We start from the raw sequence: 20,545 nt of genomic DNA, 5'->3' as shown, positions 1-20,545 counted from the left end.
GGTTACAAAAATGTGAGAATTCCAAGGAAAGGCACCAATAATGACATCATTATCAGCCAAGAGGCAACCAAGACCAGAAAAGGCTAATGAGCCCATGAGATGAATAAAAAAGTGCAGCCCTAGTCCAAATCCATGCACTGCTTTCAACATCATGAAAGTCCTTTAAAGACTTGTTGCAAACAGCAAGAAGTATCAGGTTATTTCTAGCTATGAAGTTTGAAGGTCTTGTAGCCTTTTTAATTATTCTGTGTTTATCTGCAAACGTGATGAAATGGTTCTGCTTCTTCAAGAAATGTTTGGGGTTTTTTCCTTCTGATGTGTCTGTGCAATGCTCACAGCTCAGGTTATTTGCTAGCCTTCAGTTTTTTTGAAGTTGCATCATCAAATGCTGCTACATTTACACTCCCAGGAAGACCTTTGTTCCTGCATGAAAGTATGATAGATGCTCAGCAATTGAGCAAATGCAGGAATAATAAACTATAGTGCTATCATTAAGAGGGCCAGAAATTATCCTGGAGATCCCTGAGGTATTTCTTTGTAGGAGACCAAATATCTGTGAGGTATTAGCTGTTGCTGTTGTGAAATATTTATTTTCTATTTGCCTCTCCACTAAAGTTAGGTATATATATATGTGGTTGCTTGGCCCTTTGACCATGCAAACAGAGTCTGACATGGGTGTGTGGATACCAATCTCATATGTACAATTTAATAAACAATCAGAGAGCAATGGTCTATATGATGAGTGCTGGAGGTCAGAGATATATTTGGGGTTTTGTTGGATTACTTAATTTAAAATATTGTGTTCATGGAAAGAAATGAACAGGCATTTTGGGTGACTCAGATCAGCAAAAAAGTCTGACTTTTTTTTGTGGAGTTAAGCAGTGTTTGTACAATGTCAGAACACTGGTAAAAATATAGTGCAATTTTTGAAATAATAGATGGATGCTTTGGAGCTCAGAGTCAGCAGGGAGTATTCTTAGTGAGTAATTCTGACATAAACATAATAATGGTGAAATTTAACTTAAATATTGAATTTAATTAACATTAGGTTAGAGTTAAAATAAAATCTTAAATACCCACTTTGCCTAATTCATTGGGTATTTCAAACAGTCTAATTAATATTTTTCTTGTCTGAAAAGCACTAGATAATATAAAAAGCTTGTTACTTCTGTTACTTTTGTGTTTCATTATCCTTGGAATTCATCATATAGCCTTCAGCTTTAATGAGAAAATTGAGTACTCTGGAAAGATTTCATGGAGGAGAAAGGGAGCCATGTGATTCGTAAGATGGCTGTTCAGCACTGCAGAGGCTGACAGGAGGAATTAAAGGAGTTGTGATTTTCCCAAATCAGCACTGCCCTTGGCTGCATGCTCTCTGCCATCCCACAGAGAGTCAGGGCTGTGCTGGAGTGAGACCAAACCAGCTGATGAACAGAGCCAGGCTGCTCCAGCCTGCCCTCCTGATGGGGGACACAGAGCATGCCCTGTCCCACAGGAGAGCACTGCTGCAGCCAGGAGCTGAGGGGCACTGCTGGGGGGTGGGTGGACTGTCTGTAGGGCATCCTAAAACAGGGCACACGGGAGGAGAAATCAATGTTTTCTGTACCACACACAGTGACTTTGGTCATGCCTGTGGGCTTCAGCAGGGTTGTGAGTTTACTCTTTTAAGTAGACTTGCCTTTATATTCATGGCCAACGTAATTATGCTTTTGACTTTGATCTGCAGATTATCAGTGTTCCCTTTTTCCTTTGTTTCATCTCCTCTGTCTCAGAGGGCTTACATCCCCAAGACAAATTAATTTCTAGATGCAAGGTGTCTGTTCCTGAGCACAGGCATGGAGCCCAGCTTCCTTCTCTTCCCAAGGTTAGGGGTGGTTGCAGAGGGCTCACATACATTGTGGTGGGGCCTGATCTTTTTACTCACTGGTATTTTTCAAGTTAGTTTGAGAATAATGGATATTATTCCTAATATATCTTGCAGCTTGAAATAAGTACTTTTTCTTATTTAAACAGTCACTTCCATAGCATCATGCTAGCCACAGCTCTCCTTACATTGCACACAGCTTCTCTACTGAGTTTGTGTCAAAGCTCAGTACAAATCTAAGCTTTTCCTGAACAGGAACAAGACCCAGCTGTCTTTGGAGATGCTTTTGCCAAGATCTCTCGTGCTACTCTTCGGATCAGATACTCCCTGCTGCCATACTTATACACCCTGTTCTACGAGTCTCACGTTTACGGAGGCACGGTGCTGCGGTCACTGATGCACGAGTGAGTTTGGAGTCTCTTTTTATCATAATTTGTTCACAAAATAGTTGATCTCTTATGTATATACTGGCTAATATCCTCAGGAGAATAGTTACAGTTTTATTTATACATTGTATGCTCTCTCTTAAAAGAACAGTTGAACAATTAATCAAATTATGTGCACAAAGATAACTCTTAATATATGCAATTAATTTACATTAATATATAACCTGTATTCATTTCCAGTGGGAGGAAAAAGACAAACTTAAGAAAGAAGAATTCTGAAAATTTTTAATCTTAGGCAAATATACAGTTCTTTTTTGTTTCAAAAATGAGAGTCACATACCTGTATTTTCTGTATTGGAATGAAATCAATGAAATCTGTATTCTGAACCAGAATGCTAAAAGGCCTCATACAGAGAGTCCAATGATCTATGGCATTTGGGTTTTTTTCCAATTTAGCACTAGCATCTGCATGCTATCTATGAAATCCACATCTGTGTCCACAAATTGCACAGAGAAAACAGAGATATTTCAGTTGAGAAGCAGGTGCAAAACTGAGATTAATAAATGCAGACTGAAAAGCCCCTTTGAAAATCAGATTTTTGGAACAACTAATTTTTTCTTTTTGGAAGAAGCAGGAATCCAGCTGAGGTTTAGTTTCCCTGTCCTCATCTTTTAATTAGGTTTTTTACCTGCTTTTGGTTAATTTTCTACTTCAGAATGCTTTATGTGAAGACTTGAGAAAAAGGAGTGCAAACAATACACATGAAAGCCTGAAGCTCTGCCACAATTTCATTTCATTGGTGCAGGCTATGTCATAGACTATTTTCTCTTTAGGTTAAAACCTTCTGGTTAAAGGGTAAGGCATTTTTTGAAAATTAAACTGAGGTTACTCTAAGTATGGAAAGGTTATGCACAAAATCTGTTTTTCTTACTCAGCATAATGGTTAACTGATAAATTTTAAAAGCAGTATCTTTCCTCTTTCTACTCGGCAATGACATTTTACATGATAAAATTAGGGAGAATTTTATAGCTACTCATAACTTACAATTGGCTATATGCTATTTCACATATTTATTTTATGTCTATTTTTGCTTAAGGTGATTTGTGTTAATACTGGAAATGCCCAAGTTAATTTTGGCATTAATATTAGCTAATCTCTGCTAATACAGAATTACTTTAGAGTCATTAAAGCTGCCTTTCTGACCAATACCAGCATACCTGTACTCTATGTGGACCATATCTACATGGGCGAATTTTCAAATTTGCTTTGATTAGAGTTATAGAACAGTCTCAGATGTACCAGCAGAGGAGGATGAAACTGAGCTAAGAGGCTCACTACACACTGATGGGAGCTTAGTCAGTAGGAACTGAGTGGGGTTATTAGGAAATAAAACCTCTCAAATGCATGTAAGTAGGGTAGGCATCAGGAGATCAACACTGTTGATCAAACTGTTTCCCTCCCCAGTGCCCCTGCTGGCATCCTAGTCCCACCACTTGCTAATGTTGCCTTAGCTATATCCTAAAATGACTTAGAAGTGTTTCTTACTACTAGTAGTTAATTCTGGTTACTATTATTCACTGTCATTACTTAATGTGTATTTCTTACTATTTCTAATTAACATTAATTTAGTAGTGGGTCTGCCCAAGTAGAGAAACTGACCCCAGGTGCTAACAGGAAGAGAAATGTGGGGTTGTGAGAAGGAGAACTGAAACAGAATTTTCAGTGTATGGATGATGGAAGTTTACATCAACCTTACCTCTTGATTGTAAAAAATACAAAGGAAGACTAAAAAACTCCTGCATTAGTTTTTCAGATGAAGTTCTTACAGGTTCAGTGTCCTCACCATGAAAACAAGTGTACCCAGGCAGGGCGTCTCCAAGTCATAACTATTTCTTGTAAACATTTCATTCCATTTTGAACATTTAGGGGCTCGTTTTAAGTAACAAACAAGAACAACAACCCAGTAGATTTTTGTTAAGTGTATTTGGTGCCTTGGAGACTTTCACTCCATAAAGCAGAGGTGTCAATATCTCAGGTGTCCAAAAAAGACTGTGAGGTGGTAATCCATTAGTGGAAGGGAAGGCTGTGTTTAATGGCTAACCAAGGGGGAAATATTACAGAAAACAGGCCAGCATCTAAACAGAAGAAGCAGTAGATGGAATTAAAGACCTTTCATGGATGACAGCATGCTTTAATGGCTTGTATTTTCAAAACAGGAAAGTTCATTTGTTTTCTGAGTTTATGCTAGTGGTTGCTATAATTGCAAGAGAAAATTGTGCTGAGTTAAAGAGTGAGAAGCTTGTTTCCATGTACAAATATGATTGATTCTTCTTTTTTCATAATTTCTTGATCAGCTTTTTGTCCTGTGATCTCCCACAACAAAATATACTTTATTACTATTACAATTTTATTACAGTGAAATTGAAAATACAGAGAACCTATTGAGATGACAGGAAAAACTCATGTTTTATATTTCAAAAACTTTAGGACAAGGTAATTCATCAAAAACTATAATCTGCTTTAAACATTTATAAAGTATTATGTCAAAATGCAATAATGACCAAGATTAAGGTGTCCAAAAGAGCTACTGTTCTGGACAGAAAAAAAAATCCTGAACAAATTGAAATTTTTTTCAAGCAGAGCCCAAGTCATGCTTTTAAGAACATTTTTTCTTCAGTTCTATGTACTCCCCTAAGTTTGCAATATTTTAGAATTCCAGGCTCAATAGGGATCTTCTTATTGTCAAGTTATTTTTACTGATTTGGGGAAATTTCTGTGACCTGGGCTGGGTGCAGAGTGGGCCTTCGCCCCAGGCAGGCAGGGTGGCAGAGCAGAGCACTGACACTGGGCCACTCTGCTTCAGCCAGTGCTCAACAGAGACCTGGCTTCAGACAGGGGCAGCCACAAAGTCCATCAAACAGACACAGTAAAGGGATGTCTAAACAAGGAGTTTGTACATCCTTAGAGGACAATATGTAAATATGCAATGGCCAGTGTGAATTTTTCAAAAATGCATGAAAACCAGACCAGTTGCCATCTCTGACAAGGCAGCAGGGCTGTTGGAGGGGCAGAAGTGCAGAGGAGTAGCAGAAGTCAGGAGGTATAAGGTACCTTGGTTTTAGGAGGATTTGACATGAATTTTTTTGTCCATGTGACATTCTTATAAGAACTAGGATCCATTAATTATTTCCTCAGGGAGACTCAGAGATGATTGAAAACCTATTTAAATTCTCAAGGATTTTATGCTGTATGACAGGAAGGTTCCTGAGTTGGGAAGGATCTCTCTTCTTTGCCAGGTGCAATTCAATATTTTCATTAGCTGATGCATGGTGGAATAGAGATCTCTTCCCAAGAGAAGGTAGGTGATGCCAGGCAAATAGGACTGTGAGCATTCTGAAGAACATGATCAGCATCCAAAACAATTTTAGTGCATTGAATAAAATTGACTGAATTCCACAGGTTTTCCATCCGTTCCGTACAATATTTATGAGTGTTTGTCTTGCAAACAATTTCAAATGTAAATCTATGAAAGGTGTGGGAGGCCAAATCCAAGGATTTTCACAAATGCTTTAGATCCTAAAGCATAGTGTTTTTTCCTTTGTGTTCTCTCTCCTGGGCCTGGCCCCTATCCTGCTCATTGGCTCCCAAAATGAAGTCTCAGCCCACTGAACAGAAGTGAGCTGTTTTCCCACTGTTGCTGTTCTGAAAAGAAATCAGCTTCATAATTTTGTGAGAGTTCTGGTCTGCTCTGGGATGGTAGGTACTACTGAAATATCTGAATCTCTATCCAGCTTTTGATATTCCCTCAATCAGGAAAAATATTTGGCTGTGTTGAAGGATACTTTGAGGAAGCAGACTTCATGTCACAGTGAGTAGTATCAAAATATTTGTCAAATTCTAACAACTAGGAACTAAAATTGTGTATTTTGCTTTCAAAATAGATTTACCTCTGATCAGGAGACTCATGGAATAGATACTGCCTTCCTTTGGGGATCTGCCTTTATGATTGCTCCTGTTCTTGAAGAGGCAAGTACTGTAATTAAAAATGCCATCACACTGGGATAAAAGAAATGAATGGTGCTTAGGGCATTTGCTGACATTCAGAGCATGTTTGCTCATATCCATCCCTTTCTACTTTCCACTGTCAAAGTTTGCAGAACGCATTTCTGAGCAGCACAGGCACTACAGAGATTCTCAGTACTTGAAGTGGGAGGATGAAAGTGAGGGCACAGCCTTTCCCTTTTACTCCAAGTAAGGAATGGATGTAGAGAGGCTGGATGCTGCCTCTCACATGCTCCTGTTATTGTGCTGGCAGCAGTCTCCAAGGACACACACTGAGCAGTAATTGTCGAGCTAGGAGAAAACACACAGATATGAAAGCAAACTGGTATCCATATTACTGCTCACCCACAGGGTTTTGGAACTGCAGCGTCTCAAGGGTATGGTAGGAGTTTCCCAGCATCACAGGCAAAGGCAGTCATTATGGAAACAATAATGATAATGTAAGCTGCTAACAGCACAGGTTTTGAAAAGCAGCATTTTCCTCTGCTCTGCTGGGCACAGTGCTGGGGTCATGGCTCTCGCTGCTTGGCTGGAGCGAGGGTGTGTTTCTCTCCTTGCCCACCACTGACTGCTGGCAGCAAAAGAGAGGTATGTCTGAGCAGATCTCAGTATTTGCATGTAATGTATCCTAGTACTGTTTGCAATCAGCATGCTGCCAGAATATCTGATGTATTTCTAGATGTTGCTGGTGGTCAAACACATGAACTGGACACTGTTACTCACCTTGTTTTTTAACCAACCCTTTTGTCTCTGTGAATTGTATATAAATTAAATTCTAAGACCATTCTGACCCCACTGAGGCACTTAATTCATCAGTCCTTTATCTTCAGACTCCCACAGGTTTCTAGTAGCTAATGAGTAGAAAGAAGATTTCATAGGGTCTCAGACCAGCAAGATGATGAAGGATAGGGACAAAAACCTTCCCATGAAGGGGGAGGGACAAGCCAGGGGAGGCTTGCTGCAAAGAATTGAACAAAAAGGGACATTATAAGGATATATAAAATGTTAGGGGGTCTAGATAAGGAGTTCCTGATGTTTTTTGAAGAACTGCAGCACAAAAGGAAGGCTACATGCCTGTGGCCTGATGAGGGAAGCAGAACTTTGAAGGCAGCACATTGCTGGATCTTGCAGTGTGACAGCTGGCAGCCAGGGCTGTGCCAGTTGGCAGGGCAGGGGCAGAGGTGAGCTGTGAGCCCCTCACTGTGGCAGTGCAGGCCAGCAGTGACTGTCAAACTGCAGCTTGGCATCTGCTTATGAAGAGAAGGTGAGTAAGGGATGACTTGACCTTCACTCTTTGAGCCCTAGGATGAGAGCAAGTGAGAAACAAAAAAAAACCAAACAAAAAAAAAAAAAAAAAAAAAATTAGAACAGAGAACTGCCTTGCACACTGGTTTGTTATTTAGGGAGTCATAATGGTGAAGCTCATGGAATCATAGTTGTTGAACATTGTGTGTTGGAAGGGACCTTAAAGATCATCTAGTTCCAACCTCCCTGCCATGGGCAGGGACACTTCCCACTAGGCCAAGTTGCCCAAAGCCCCATCCAACCTGGCTCTGAAATCATCACAACTCAGGTGATGGTTACACACTTTTCTGTAGACCAGAATATCCAGGGTTGTCATAATACCACAGAGAAAAGATAGAGAGGGGAGCATCTTGCCTTTATAGGGTTTTTCATATATCTAAAATCTCTACAATGTCAAATGGTAACTTTTGCCTTAAGTCTTCTCTTCCACTTTTACTTTTCTTGCTCCACAAGATTCCTGGGGTAGTCCTTGGGGCTAACCTGTAATTCTGCAAATGGGCAGATATCTACACTGAGAGTAAAAATTAATCTGTTTGTGAGAATAAGCAATTTGAGACAAAAATGGAAGTATGCTTTGATTCCAACTGTTCCTGGAGTTATTAATGCAAAGTGCCTTTAGCATCATTTCATCCCTGCAGCTGATCTGACACAACACATGCTGCAAAATGAAGTGCAGTAATTGTGCAATTAGCAAAGCATTTATTATTTATTATTACTTATCTGCAACTTTAAATTGTTTACAAGAAGAGAAGGATCTGTATCCTCTCTGCCTGTTTCTGGGACAGGAATGGTGCAATGGGCACTGAGCAGTGGTATCCTCCCTCTTCAGATGTGAAGCCCTGTCTTGCAAAGTCTGCCATAGCTCTTGGTGGGGCTGCTCAGATGTTGGAGGATGTGCACCTCAGTGCCAGTTGCATTTGCAAGACATAGAGCTATGTACTAGAATAAAATAATCATGTAACCTTGACTCATCCCAGACTCTGGCAGTAAAACCCCCCCCAAAGAGGATAGGCTTGTCTGTTTAGTATCCAGCACTAGTCCACTGCTATGACAATAACTCAGCCATAATATCCAAAATTTGATGTTATTAGCATATTCAGCATACATCTCTCCATGCACAAATATAATAAAGCTAATGTAATATCAGAAATGCAAAAAGAAAAAGGACTTTAATCTCTTTAATCTTTATAACAATTACAGGGAGCAAGATCTGTGACTGTATACTTCCCTGATGCACAGTGGTTCGACTACTATACCGTATGTATTTTTAAGATTAATTTTCTTACTTTAAAAAAAATAATTTAAAATGGTATAATTCCAGCAAAATAACTTTTAGCAATCTTCTGCAGTATTTTTACCTCAGCATCTGTATTTAAGAAAACTAGAGGAAAAGTCTACATCAGCCTAGCTGATGGGGAGAGTAAATGACATAGCTTACAGTAACATTTTATTTTCTATTTTTGCCATGTAAAGCTCTGAGACACAGAATTTTCAAGAGCAGCCTAGACATGCATGAAGATCCAGGATTTCTTTCTTTGCCCCCTACTTTTAATTCTTGTTCTGATACACTTCTATGCACAGAGGCAGAAACCCAAGACACACTCCTGAGAACATGCCACAAACCCTCCTGTGCGTGTGCTTTTGCACACACATCACTTTAGACAGAAGGCATATTGGGAGTGCAAGGTGAAGATGCTCCAACAATCTGCTCTGTGGGACATGCCAGCACCTTCTCTTCAGGGCCCGAGTCTTGACCTCTCCAACACCATCCCCAGGACTGCATTTCCAAAAATGCTCTGCTGCAATCTGCAGGCCAAACCCAGCGCTGGCTTCAACAGGAGCAGTTAAGCTGATGCTAAGAGCTTTCAGAAATGTGAGCCCAGGATCATCAGGCTGTTAACTCTCCTGAGTGCCTGGCAGAGAAGCAGGCAGAACAGAACTGCTCTCAGAGACAATGCAGACTTATTTTTAAATAAGTTTGGTCATTTTCAGCATTTGGCTGGTGTCCTCAGATGTATGTTCATCCAACCCTTTCCTTTTTTCTCTTTTCATAAGACTGTGATGCTTAATTTAACTGATTTAATTCCACTCTCCTTGTGGTTCCCTCTGAGCCCCCTTGCTGGGCTGGGCATGGGGAGAGTGGCCTGTGTCTCTTGCCCTGCTTATGGCACCTGGTGTTGCTCAACTCCCAGTATTTGGCATTACTTGTCATGCACATGGTGCTTATCCAAACCAAAGTTGGGTACTTGCCATAAATCATAATTATAATTTACAGAGGGCAAGAGCAAAGCCTTCCTGTTATTTACTCTGTACATGTCATGCCTACAGCTGGTTTTGAGGCATTAAATCAGAAAAGGATGAGAGAACTTGATGCTGGTTGTCTACACACACACAAATTTCATTCACTGAATGCTGTAATTACTTTCTGAAAGGGGAAGAATTGTTCTTAGAAGAGAAGAAAATCTATAGTTTACATTCCCAAATGACTATGAATCACTTACCTTAAACTGAATTGTGACAGCCTCCATATGTATAAAAAGAAGAAGCAAAAGTTTCTTTTCCTTTTTGCTCAGTGTCTTGATGAGTGGGTTTTTTTTTTCACAGTGTAGGGAATAATGATACCATTTTTAAAGACCAATTGCTGTCTTTCAGTTATGATATTTCTATCTCAGGCATATGCATAACTGCAGGGGCTAGATCCTCTTTCATGTTAAAAAGAAAACTAGAATAATACTCCTGAAATCCGTATTTTAGTTTGTTTTTTCACTGATGTAAATGATGATGATGAAATGAAAATTTACCCCTTGCTCTCTTTTTCAGTGGTCTATATGTATAGTGCCTGGATTGGCATTTTTTTAACTGCACTAACTTTTGTGGTAGGGTCTTAAAGTGCCAAGTGCCTGGAGGAAGAATTATGCTACTGTGTCTGCCCCACTGAACAAGATCCCTCTGTACATCCGTGGAGGGTACATTCTGCCACAACAGGAACCAGCCACAACCACCACTGAGAGGTAATGTCAGCTGTGTTTGTCACCAAACAGCCACAGTGTGGGTGAGACCCACAGAGAGTCAAAAAAGCAATCAAAAGAAAGTACAGAAGAGAGACTATCTGCAGCTCCCAGCTGCCATCCCAAGTGACAAGTACAGTATTTTTATACCACTATTTACTCCATTTCATTAGGAAAAATCACCTCAGAGATGACCCACATCACTGTTAGCACAGCTGACTCCTACTGTTGGCTCTGTGATTATGCTCAGAAAATCTTTTGCACCTCTTACTGCCACACTGACCTGCTGTCAGTCATTCAAATTGAATGTATGCAAGAGGAAATGCAAAATTCTTCTTGGGTGAATTTACCAAATGCAATAAACGAGATAGAAAAGCTCAAATCTTTCCTCAGGAAAAATATTTCCCCATGACAATGGATAATATACCATGTTCAGAAGCTAATTTGAGTAGGAAAGAGAGGAGACAGCACTGTGCAGCAGCCATAGTAAGATAGTACTGGTTACCAGGTGAGTCCCAGATCATCCAGTTATCCAGTTATCCACTAAGGCCACAAGAGAAGGGGGAGCTTGTCCACATGAGCAGTCAAAATGTGGGAAGTCTAGACTTCAGTGGGACAAGTCAAGGCAAAGATTTTGCCATCACTTCAAGAGTCCTTTTGGTGAACACTGCTGTCATTCTTCTGTCATGGCATGGGAGTTTTGTTCCACAGTTTTAGTTAAGTTACTTGGAAGGGGCAGTGCCCAGAAGTTTGTAGTGACACTTCTTGACGTGTTTGTCCACAGCCGCCTGAACCCATTTGGACTGCTCATTGCCCTGGATGAACAAGGACAAGCTTCTGGGTCTCTCTTCTGGGATGATGGTGATTCCATTGGTAAGCCTGGTCCCCTGCTGTGAAGCAGTACCTGCATACAGGGCTCCCCTCAGGCCACATTTTCAGCAGCATAATGGCACTGGCTCCTGCTAGAAATAGCTGGAGAGCTGACCCCAGACTGATGGTAGAAAGGTCAATGGCAAGTTGAACGTGAGCCAGCAGTGCCCTGGCAGCCAAGAGGGCCTCCTGTGTCCTGAGGGCATCAGGCACAGCATCACCAGCCAAGGGAGGGGATTTTCCTCTCTGCTCTGAGCTGGAGCAGCCTCAGCTTGAGTGCTGGGGGCAGTTTTGGGCACCACAATATAAAAAATAAGTATTCGAGAGCATCTAAAGGAGGGCAACAAGGATGGTGAAGAGCCTTGAGGAGAAGCTGTGTGAGGAGTGGCTGAGGGCACTTGGTCTGTTCAGCCTGGAGGAGACTGAGGGGAGACCTCACTGCAGTTACAGCTGCCTCATGGGGGGAAGAGGATCTCTGCTCTGTGGTGACAGTGACAGGACCTGAGGGCATGGCCTGAAGTTGTGTCAGGGGAGTTTTAGGCTGGATATTAGAAAAAGGTTCTTCACCAAAGAGAGTGGTGGGCACTGGAAGAGGCTCACCAGGGAAGCAGCCACAGAACCAACCTGACAGAGTTCTAGAAGCATTTGGGCAATGCTTTCAGGCAAATGGTGTGAATCTTGGGGATGGTGCTGTGCAGGGCCAGGAGTTGGACTTGATGATCCTTGAGGGTCCTTTCTAAGTCATCTTATTCTGTGATTCTGTGAAGGTGAAAAGCTGATTGCTGTTGAAGTCAGTGTTTTGTTATGAGAAACATGTAACACTGGGAGCAGCTGATCTGCTAGAGGGCAATCTCTCACATTGTGTTCTCCTGAGATCAGCCTAAGACTGGAGAAAGAGATTAAATAGCCCACAAGTCATCTTAGCCTGACCTTAGCCACTTGCTACAATAATGTGAACTGCTTATGGATTTTGCTGCCTGTTTTGATATAAATCCTCCTTTGTGTTTTGACAGATACTATTGAAAAAGAGAACTACTTCTTGGCCAAATACACATTCAGTAAAGTAAGTGGCAACATACAAGATACCTACTTACATATAGGTAGCTGTATTTTAATGTAGCCAGTGTAAGGTCCTGATGTCTAACTTTTCTCTGGAAAGCTTTTTATCTTCTAGCTCAGTCTCTAAATCAGGTAAGACACCTAATGCTTTCAATTACTTGTAGCTACAAAATAGTCCAACCATGATCCTACAGTTTTGTGTTTGCAGCCACACATATCATTAATATCCCTGCTGCAATACAAATCTGAAAAAAGCGCCACTTTTTCAACTTTTTTTGCCTTAGTTGCAGCTTCAGGGGACAAGGGACCTTTTTCTTGTGTTCTTCCTAGTGAGTACTTTCAGTCTGACAGGTGGCAGAAAGCTAGATTCCTCTCTTCAGGATATTCCAGCAACCTTTTAACTTCAATCACTTGACATTTTTGTTTTGTGGATGCAGAGAATTACAGTAGTCTCAATTCTTTAGCTCACGTTTCCTCATCTGACAGCACAGACACTGCTCCCATGGTGGGTGTCCTGTGGAGAGATCCAGCATGCTTCTGGCCCCTGCTGTGCTGATCAGATGCTCTGTGCAGCACAGGAATAGATTGGCTCAGGGTCAGTGCACTGATGCCTTTCACACAGCACTCAGTTCTGTGCAGATTTGTCTTGAGAAAGACCTATAGAAAAGCCCAACAGTCAAGGCTTCAATCGAGTAAAAAACTATAAAATATATCTACCATAAGCTCATTAAGTATATGATAGTAAATTGTTGGAGTTATTGTAACAAAACCTTACCCTACTTCAATAGCCTATCTCTATAAATCGTATTTCATCTGCAGTTCTAGCATTTGGTAAGAAATAGGATATTGCATATAAACTATGGCATGGTTTGGTCCCCAGCCTTCTGAACATGAGCCAGCATGTGCCCAAATGGCCAAGAAAGCCAAGGGCATCCTGGCTGGTATCAGAAATATACAGGACTGGGGCAATGACTGCATCTCTGTACTTGTCACTGGTGAGGCCACACCTCAGATCCTGTGTTCAGAGAAGGGCAGTGAAGCTGGTGGAGGGTCTGGAGCACAAATCATATGAGGAGCAGCTGAGGGAGCTGGGGTTGTTTGGCCTGGAGAAAAGGAGGCTTACAGGGAAACCTTATTGCTATCCACAACTGCATGAAAGGAGGGTGAGCCAGGTGGAGGTCAGTCTCTTCCAAGTAACAAGTGATGGGACCAGAGGCCTCAGGTTGCACCAGGGGATGATTAAATTTGATATTAGGAAAAATTTTGTCACTGAAAGGGTTGCCAAGCCCTGGAGCAGCCTGCTCAGAGAAGTGGTGAAGTCATCATCCCTGGATGTATTTAAAAGGCATGTAGCTATGGCCCTTAGGGTCATGGATTAGTGGTGGACTTGGCAGTGCTGGGTTAATAGTTGAACTTGATAACCTTAAAGGTATTTTCCAACATAAATTATTTCATTATTTTCATGCCATGTATTCCTAAAAGCCCCAAAGTAATCTACAGAAAATAGTCAAAACAATAAAATCATGTTAATCCCTATTGCAATATTGCTCTCAGAAGATCTGTCTTTCAGGAGCAAGAGCAAGAGAATCTAGGGTGAGCCAATGGGCTTTGTTATGTAGCCTGGTATATTAATGAGATATTTTCCTGGAACTAATACCACGTGGTATTAGTTTAATGCCATTAACTTTAAATTTAATTTTAACTTATTTTGTTCTCCATTTACCAGGAAAAAAAAATCCTTCTTCTTCAGAGAAAAAAGGGTATTTCAACAGCAAAAAGGAAGAAACATCACTTTGGTTTTCTATAGTCTCTGTATAGTAATTTATTGCAGGAAGGCTACAGAAAAACAATATCCAGTTTCATATTAAATTTTGAACTGTGCAAATTAGATTGTTGCTTCTCTGGCACTTCCATTTCTCATTGCTCATATTTGACTTCTGCCTCTAAATCCATGACTGAATTCCCTATCTGCGTTCCAATAATCTTTAATGTCGAGTTTTTATTATGTGTTTATAAAGAAAACCGTCCATCTCAAATAGCAAATTTGAGGTATGAGAAATGTATGAATGTCTTAGTATTTGTTGCACATTTCTATATTCTTTAAAAAATGTGGGAGAATAATTTAATCATACCTAGTTTTAGGAGAACACACAAGTTTTGTTCCCTGAGAGATTTGCTGGTAAGGTCTGACATCACAGTATTTATTCTCAACCCAGCATGGGGTGTTACAAAAGCAACAGGTACAGGATTAGACCTTTTAATTTATATTTTCATTTAAGCAACTCAGAAGTGTAAAGAAGAATCCAAGACTAGGGCAGGTACTTAAGTCTCAGAGAATGATTCAAGCTCCTGCTCTGTGGTGCTGTCTCACTGCAGTGGGCATTTTAATTCCCTTGACATGTCCCTTCCAACATGCATAGTAACTAAGTGACCTAAGTCAAAATTCCCCCTTCATGAAGCCCATAAGGCTAGAAAAATACTTGATCCACATGTATAAGATCCACTGTGCTTCAGGGATGAGCAGGGAGGTCCTGATCCCCAGGGGTGGTAGACAAGGCAGGTGTGCCAGCCTGTACCAGGTGCATCCACACTTTACTAAAGGAATGGCAATGGTAGGGTTGTCCAATAAAATGGGAGCTTCTGAAAGGGTGCATTAGGCACTAAGTGACTGGATAGCCTGAAAAGAAGTTTCTCCTAAAACTGGTCCAATATTCAGGGTGAAAATGTAGGAAGAAAAAAGCTGAAGTTGACGGGATCAGAGCTACGTGGTAAGAATGACCCTTTTTGTTTAAAGTACAGAAATCCTGATTGCTGACATCAGATCAAAGGCTTCATGTTGCTTTGCATTTATGGGGTGTTGAGTGATATCCATAACTCCTTCAAACAAGAAATCAGGACCTTCCTGTGCAATAGCTTTAACCATTATATGCCTGAGGAGGAGAAGGTCACATCCACCTGAACCATCCTGTTGTCCTGTGCAGGACAGGGAGTTGGGCTCCATGATCCTTATGAGCTCTTTCAAAGCCATCATATTCTGTGATTGTTTCCCCAGGACCTCCAGTTCTAGACCTTGGTCAGGGAAAATGGTGTCTGCTGAAGAGTCCTGTCTTGGGTCTTTGAGCTTGAGAGCTGAGTTCAATATTACATTGTGCTTCCTGGGTCTGTGTGGCCACCTGAGCTGGCTGTCCTGCTTAGCCACACCTGAGACAGCAGTAAAGCACCATAGGGAAGTGCTCTCTCTAAACTTAGCCTCCCTCTGTGCTGGAGTTCTGCCAGAGGGGATAAGTCACCACATGCAATAGGTACCCTAAAAATTCTCCTGAGGTTTTTGCAGGCCTCTCCTCATTTGCTAAATAATAGCCAACATTCCTTATTTAGGCAGTTTAAATCAGTGTACTGGGGCTTAGCACTTATTTTTAGTGGGGATGCCTGAAATAAGCAGTCTAAGCACAGCCCGAAGTTACACATACTGTGATCTAGCTCCTGCTTCCCTCCTACAAGGCACTACTGAAATAACATAAGCTAATTTATGCAAAAGGTTACATCATGGGTTTCTCCTTGGCATATTTTTAAAAAGTCATGATAGCATAGCAGTCCATCATTTCCTGAGAAGTGTAATTAATCTTTATTTCCTCAACAACTTTGATCACATAACAAATGTGATGATTCCTCTTCATTGCATGTATGGGAAATTGCTGTCATTGGTGATCCAAATGAATTAGTTTAATGACTTTGTATGTCCTTTTGGTACACCCCTAAATATTGGATGTATAGTAAATAAAAAGTACAACAAACAAAGCTCTGTGGTCATACAATATTCCTTTAGTCTCCTTAAAGCTGGGACATATATAACAGGGATTTCTAGCAGGAGATGTGGTACATAAAATAGGGGCAAAACATCTAGCAGCTGATGTTTGTGGAAGATACTAGTGTTTTAAAGCAGTTACTTCTGGATGTTAATTAAATCTGTCTTGAGGTCACTAATTGAATCTCTGTATCTGGATTTTGGTTTTGCATATGCCACTGTACTCCGTAATGGGTACAAGAACAAAATTTACATTGATTAAAAGTAGAAAAATGTCTTCTTGGACATTTTTTTCTATTTGTAATCCAATGAATACTGTAAATACAATTTACTTTCTTAGTTTATAATCATACATGAAACCTTTCTTATGTATAAATTAATTGACTGTTGTTTTTTCCCATATGCCTTCAGTGTGTACATTGGAAGACATTCTGTATGTTCATTGACAAGGATGAAATCTTGTAACTGGAGCAAGTCACTTCTTAAAGAGCTGTTATAGTCCTAAAGTTTTCTCTGTGGCTTTTTCCAGGGAAGCCTGAAGACAGAAATAGTTAAAAATGGCTACCGTGGAGCTGACACTCTGAAGTACAACAAAATTACCATTCTTGGCCTGAAACTGAGACCTCAGGCTGTGTCTCTGAATGGAAGATCCATCCGTGGAGATGCTGTGTCTTATGAGATGAGTGGGGTAAGACTTGAATTGCGACTAAGAACAAACGTAGGGAAAGGAGGGTGAAGAACAGGGAGGAGAGATGAAGTCACTGAAGGACAAGAACTGTTTCTCATCCACACCCCTTTACATTTTCAAGTAATTTCAGACACCAATTCTTAATACAACAGTTTGAAATTTAGGAAAGGAAAAAAAAAAGCAAAAGCAAGTGCTCTTTTAGGAAACTTTAATTCTTGCTATTGCATATGCACTCTCTTTTACTTAATGTCTGCCACTTACACAAATTTTTAAGCTACTGAAATAGTGGAAAGAAGATACAGGTCCCTGAGCTGAGAGTGCAGTTAGCAGTTTTATGAGCATTCTTATCATTCTGATAAAATGACAAAACTTGTCCAAGATTTTAATCTGCTGCTGAAGTGTTGTGGATTTTCTCTCACAATTACTTGGTGTCCAAAAATTATTCCAGTGTAATTGGCTTTAAGGAGCATCTCCCTATCATCCAAAGAGGTATAATTTCATCATCTTAAAGTGCCAAGCCTCAGTGTTCCAGAGCAAAATTCATGATTTGCTTGTGCAGTACTCCTCTGGTACCAACATGGGGACATTGCAGAGGGGATGGACTGAACACCCCTAATAAGTGGCAACAGCATCTGTGGTCCCAGTTTTCTTTTGCACAGGAAGTAGAGACAAAAGAAGCAAAACTTTTTTCTTCCTTTCCTCTGGCCACTTTCCCATATCTGTCACCAGCCACCAAGCTGAAGTGGCCATTCACACTCTGTATGAGATATGTACTCACATCTCAGCACTGGTCTGCATCTAGGGAACTCCTGATGTTAACACTGCAAAATGCCACTAAGCCATCATGCAGTGATAGATAACTGATGTCATATCTTATGTTACCCTACCCGCTTGGCTTAATGATTTAGTTTCATTTGTAACCAAAGAGTGATCCCCATTATAAATACCTGGTACTGCCATTTATTTTATTGAAGGAATCTGCAAAAGAAGAAGATTGCTGAAAATAAATTTCTGCCTTGGAGAATTGTAAAAATCTCACTTTCCGAGGCAGTGTCATAAGTAACGTAATCAGTATTGCCTCAAGGGATGAAATTGTTTAACAGCCTCTAAGCAATCTGAAAGCAACATAAATGTGGCAGGTTAAAGAAAACATTCCATTGAGATGTGCTTGAAGGTACCAATCACAGAAATCCAGAAGATAACTGCAGACTAACAGCCTCACATACAAAGACGATTTAAAAAGACTAATAAGCTTGTCTCAAAAATATAATTTAAAATTTGATGTAAGAGCAAAATATTATCTTGGTGAATTAAGATCTGCTTCAAATGCTGGAGCAAAAAACCCACCAAGCTGATGTTGTAGGGATCCAAAACTGCAAAAAAGTTAAATTTTCTACACTAAATATATTTCTCTTACAATTCTAAGAGATTCAGTCAAACCTCTCCCATCATCCCTGAACAGATGTTTCAATGTCACTACCTATATTCCTCCCATGTTTGACCCTCTAATAAAAAAATCTAAAAATTAAAAAAAATTTAAAAGAGCACTAGCAGCAGCTTGGGTTCAGATCTTGAAAACTTATTCATGTAATTAAAAAAAATAAAATGCAAAGGGCAAATCTGCCACGTTCTTACAGTCTTAGTGGGATTACATTTTGTATAATAGTTTTACAAGCAGAGACGCCACTGTTTAAAGAGCTACAGTAGACAGTAACTTCTACCATATTGGTTTTGTTTCACAGAAAGTAAATTCACCTAATAGCACTGCTTAAGTACTTATTGAGCCATATTTATTTGTCTATAAATAGAAACAGGTTGCTTAGCAATAAGCCACTTCTTTCTGATTCATGCAGCGCTACCCTGATCTGACATTTGCAATATCATAGAATCTTCCTATTATTAGGAATCTGTTATCTTTTTTTTCCTCTGGATTCTCATGCCTTAAGGAGCTGTACAGTGACTGCAGCAGGGATGCTGGAAGGGTACATCTGTTGGCCAGGCTTGTGCTGACAGTGTGCATAGGGAAAGTTCTTTTTATCACACTTAGCATCCTCTGGGAAGTACAGAGGTTCCCAAAATCCATAGCTCCCAATGTCCATGCAGTATTGAAGTCTGGAGTAGCCTCTCTGGCTGCCTGACAATTTTCAGGTTAGTCTTTGGATGGTTTTGCAGTACTTTTGTCTGGATTTTTCCCTGTATTTGAAGAAAAGGCAAATTATTCAAGAAGTGGAATTCCAACTCACTAAGTAGTGGCAGAGAACTGTTTCTGATGAAAGATGAAAATATTAGATATTTTGAAGAAGTTATCTAAGTAAGCACAAACTGTTATAGTAATGTTAACATGAATTTGTGGACTGGCAAAGTGAATGGATATTGTGCATTTTAAGAGATTATTAATTCTGAAACTTAAGATAAACTGGTGAAGTGCTGAAAATGGAAATTACGTGAGTGGCACAAAATGCATTAAATTTAACATTGAACAGGGAGGGAGGAAGAGCAGGACAGATATTGTATTTATAATTTAATATTTAATTCATGTAATTAATTAATTTTAAACCATTCCTGAATTTCTAAAAGGGATATTGAATTGGATTCAGCAGTAGAAAGATGCCTACTGCCATGAACTTAATCTCACCCTACCAAATATGTTAAAGAAATCATGAAGGTCTAAACTCAAGTTTTAATTCTTAATCTCTGTTTTGAACTGTTCTTTGTTGAGGCTTTTTGTTGTTGTTGTTGTTTTTTTACATTAAAATAATTCATTATTTTGTGTCTCTTTTTTTCACAGAAACTGGTGTTGCGGATTTCTGCTCCACTTACCCAGGAACTGAACATTAAGTTCTACTAGAATGGTCAGAGCACACTGACTTAATTTAGCACCTTTGACCCTCAGATATTGATCTCACTTTGATTTTAATGTGGAAAAAAAAGTCATTAAAACATTTCAAATGAACCTAATGACTGATCTTTTCTTATGTGGTATTTGTAACTCAGTATTCCTCAATTAAAATTTTCAATAGTAGTTAATGAATATGAACATGAACTGAAGTGTGTTCAAAATACCATAAAAGAAATTATCCTGAAAATTCTGTCTCACGACAGATGGAGATAATATTTGGAAATGTTCTCAATGGGACCATATTCTACAAAGCATACACTATTTGGGTGTATTTCAAAGTTATAGCAGGGGAAAAAAGCTAAATTAATTTAAAAGAACCCAATTAATTTCCATAGCCCAATTAATATAATATGCAATACATATAATATATAATCTAATAAATATTAATATAATATTATATGAAGTATTATATAATCATGTCTAAAAAATCAGCCCATTGTCCCAGACTACAAGATCTACAGCTGTAGTGATTACTCACTTTTGTCTCAATCCTGAAATGTGATTGCAGCCCGGGCATGTCTTTCTCAAAGTGAGCTGGGTCTTGTGGAGGAACTTTAAGACTTGGGTCTCTCCAGAGTCTTTGCTGTAAGGTCTGAT

The 20,545-nt window shown here is 39.8% G+C and overlaps 1 protein-coding gene across 1 annotated transcript in view; it reads left to right on the top strand.

The window, feature by feature from the left end:
• Positions 1-20,002, top strand: part of LOC130266911 (sucrase-isomaltase, intestinal-like) — a 57,726-nt gene extending 37,724 nt beyond the window's left edge. The window contains 8 exon segments of the mRNA XM_056516181.1: positions 2,120-2,268; positions 6,194-6,278; positions 8,820-8,876; positions 10,500-10,630; positions 11,412-11,500; positions 12,511-12,560; positions 16,891-17,049; positions 19,838-20,002. Coding sequence (XP_056372156.1) covers positions 2,120-2,268; positions 6,194-6,278; positions 8,820-8,876; positions 10,500-10,630; positions 11,412-11,500; positions 12,511-12,560; positions 16,891-17,049; positions 19,838-19,897 — 780 coding nt within the window. The 3' untranslated portion in view covers positions 19,898-20,002.
• Positions 20,003-20,545: the final 543 nt, after the last annotated feature.

Source organism: Oenanthe melanoleuca, chromosome 1A (assembly GCF_029582105.1).
Source record: "Oenanthe melanoleuca isolate GR-GAL-2019-014 chromosome 1A, OMel1.0, whole genome shotgun sequence".
Lineage (NCBI taxonomy): Eukaryota > Metazoa > Chordata > Aves > Passeriformes > Muscicapidae > Oenanthe > Oenanthe melanoleuca.
The sequence above is the reverse complement of the archived record's forward strand: the minus strand, read 5'-3'. Positions and strand labels throughout refer to the sequence as shown.